The sequence below is a fragment of the Aegilops tauschii genome, chromosome 3 (genome assembly GCF_002575655.3).
Source record: "Aegilops tauschii subsp. strangulata cultivar AL8/78 chromosome 3, Aet v6.0, whole genome shotgun sequence".
Classification (NCBI taxonomy): Eukaryota; Viridiplantae; Streptophyta; class Magnoliopsida; order Poales; family Poaceae; genus Aegilops; species Aegilops tauschii.
The window spans coordinates 559,186,838-559,189,360 of NC_053037.3; the positions used below are offsets into that span (position 1 = coordinate 559,186,838).

The window sequence follows — 2,523 nt, forward strand, 5'->3', positions numbered from 1 at the left end:
GCTGCTCGTTGATCATTGCCCAGCCCTGCACTGTACCGCCGCTGCCGTCCACCAAACGACAGTACTGTGCTGCTGTCCGATGGAAGGTGCGGAGCGAACAATACTGAGAGCACGTAGCCAAGCAGAGGACAGTGCAGATGAAGAGAACATTTTTTTTCTTCACGAAGAGATTAGGAATATTAATCATCTATCATCAAGCATGCAAGGGGGACTGCGTTTTCCTGCTAAGAGGAAAATACAGTTCTAGTTATTCTTTGCATTTATCGCTTTCAATGGTTTTGGTTATCATTTCGACTAGAAGACCCAAAATTTCACTTGAATTTGATTGACATCCAACTAAGTATTTTGACACTTCAAAAAACAATTAAAAGTTTTTTTACCCCAATTCTTGAAATACTTTCACTGCAATGTAATTATTCCAGTATCTATTGAAATGACCCAAGTTTCCAAAATTTCAATGGTTCTGACATCGGTAATGGCCGTTTAGTGGTCCAGACAGCTTGATGTACTTTTTTAATGTTTGAGATGATTTGCACTCCTGATGAACTTTTATAATAGATCCATACCCGTTTCACACAAAAAAAAATGCAAAGGAAAAAACATATTCCAAGTAGCAATGCCTAAAACATCTCTTCCCAACCCTACATGGAGGGCCCTTCATACCCCTTTTTCATGCTCATGTGTGTGCATCTTTCTCGTATTGGAAAAAGGACCTTAAACACATTTACCCTTTGACTTATACTACTATCTCATAATTGGGAACAAGATATATATTGATGATACATATGAATTTTAATTTTTTTTGCGAGCGGATGATACATATGAATTGATCAAGAGTAACCACACATAGAATGAATATACAGTATGCAAAGTAAACTTTACTTAGTCCCAGTAACTAAAAACCATCCAGGACCCGATCCACATCTTTACACTGACATACATACATACATGCAGAAAAAGAAGAGGGTACATGCATGCCCACGCTGTCACGCATGCGCAATCGTACGTACGTGCATGTATATACATGATGATGTAACTGCTACACATTCGTGCCCACGACGTATTCCATTCCTGTCCCCCGACACACGCATGCCAGCCATGGACAAGCATGCATGCGCCGTACGTTGCGTGCGCACGGTCGCCCGTCCAAGCAATCATGGAATCGATCTCCGGCAGGCCCCGCCGGACAATGCCGTCGAGGGTAGGCAACTTCATCGGCACGCCGATCACGCGGCGGCTTCCTGGAGGTAGTATGGGAGCAGCCCGGTCTGGTTTTGGCGGCGCAGCTGGGCGTAGAAGCGGGCGATGAACTCCTCCGCCTCGTCGTCCACGGCCTCGCCTCCAAGCTGGTCCGCGTCGACCTCGTCCGACGAGAAGTTGGACACCCGCACCGAGAACCCGCCGTCGGCCGCGCCGGGCACCAGCGGCGACATCCCCGCCGGCGTGCATTCCTCCCCCAGCGCGAGCCCGGACTCCTCGTGCATCATCATCAGCGCCCCGGGCGACGACGGCGCGGGGGACGCGGCCGCCGCGTTGGCGTAGTACTCGATCATGTGCCGCGGCGGCGTGGCGGGGTCGGCGCGGAGGCGGCCGGGCTCGTCGGCGTCGGCGCCGAGGCAGGGGAAGGCGAGGCGGCGCATGGAGAAGGAGCCCGGGTCGGGGCTGTCGCCGCAGGAGAACTCGTACTCGCGGCGGCGGAGCGCGCGGCCGCCGTGGTGGTGGTGGTGGGAGAGGAGGTTGGCGACGGAGCGGGCGACGGCCTTGTTGCGGCGCTTCATGAGGAGGTGCGCGCCGAGGAGCAGCTTGCGCTTGCCCTTGCGCATCATGAAGAAGACCGCCCGCAGGTACCCCCACATCCGCCTCGCCGCCACCGGCGCCGAGTGCACGTCCATGTCGTCGTACCACCTTTCCCCTCGACTCAACCCTGTCTGTGTCGCTGTGTCCCTGACTCTCTGTTCTGTCCGTGTGTGCGGTCGTCGTCGGCGGCGGCGGTGGATTGCAATGTGGAGTTGGGCCGCGGTGGTGGTGCCGGTATATATAGGCACGGGGGTTGAAAGGGAGGAGGAAGGAATGGAGGCTTCGCTTAGCCAGGAAGGCAGGGGAGAAAACAGGTCCGGGTCCGGGGAGTTGGACGTTCGGATAATAATAAGATTTTGGTTAGGTGGCGCCTTGGCTTGGCTTGGCTCGGCTGCTTCTTCTTCTTCCTGCTCGCTTTTCTTTCCTCCTTTTGCGCTCGCGTGCTCCACCGATCCACTCGCGCTGCCCAACTTGGGAAGGTGGGGAAGGGCCGTTGCCGGGCGGTGGGGGGCAAAGCGAGGCCCGTAAGCAGGGGATCGCACAAGCACAGATGCCTTCTTCTCTTCGCTATCCTTCTGACCTTGCTCCGTGGTTCAGACAAGTTCAGATTGCTGGTAGACATTGCGTACACATGCACCGTTTACTATGCGACCCAGCAGTCAAGTGTGCTGGTATCTTTGGATGAATGCTTCGTTAACTACTAGTATCGGTAAGAATTAATCCTTC

General features: G+C 53.7%; 1 protein-coding gene across 1 annotated transcript; it reads right to left on the minus strand.

Annotated features, from left to right (window-relative positions):
- Nucleotides 1–858: 858 nt before the first annotated feature.
- LOC109785083 (uncharacterized) lies at nt 859–2,109 on the minus strand. Its single transcript, XM_020343688.4, has one exon. The coding sequence runs from the start codon at nt 1,890–1,892 to the stop codon at nt 1,227–1,229; it is 666 nt and encodes a 221-aa protein (XP_020199277.1). The 5' UTR covers nt 1,893–2,109; the 3' UTR covers nt 859–1,226.
- Nucleotides 2,110–2,523: the final 414 nt, after the last annotated feature.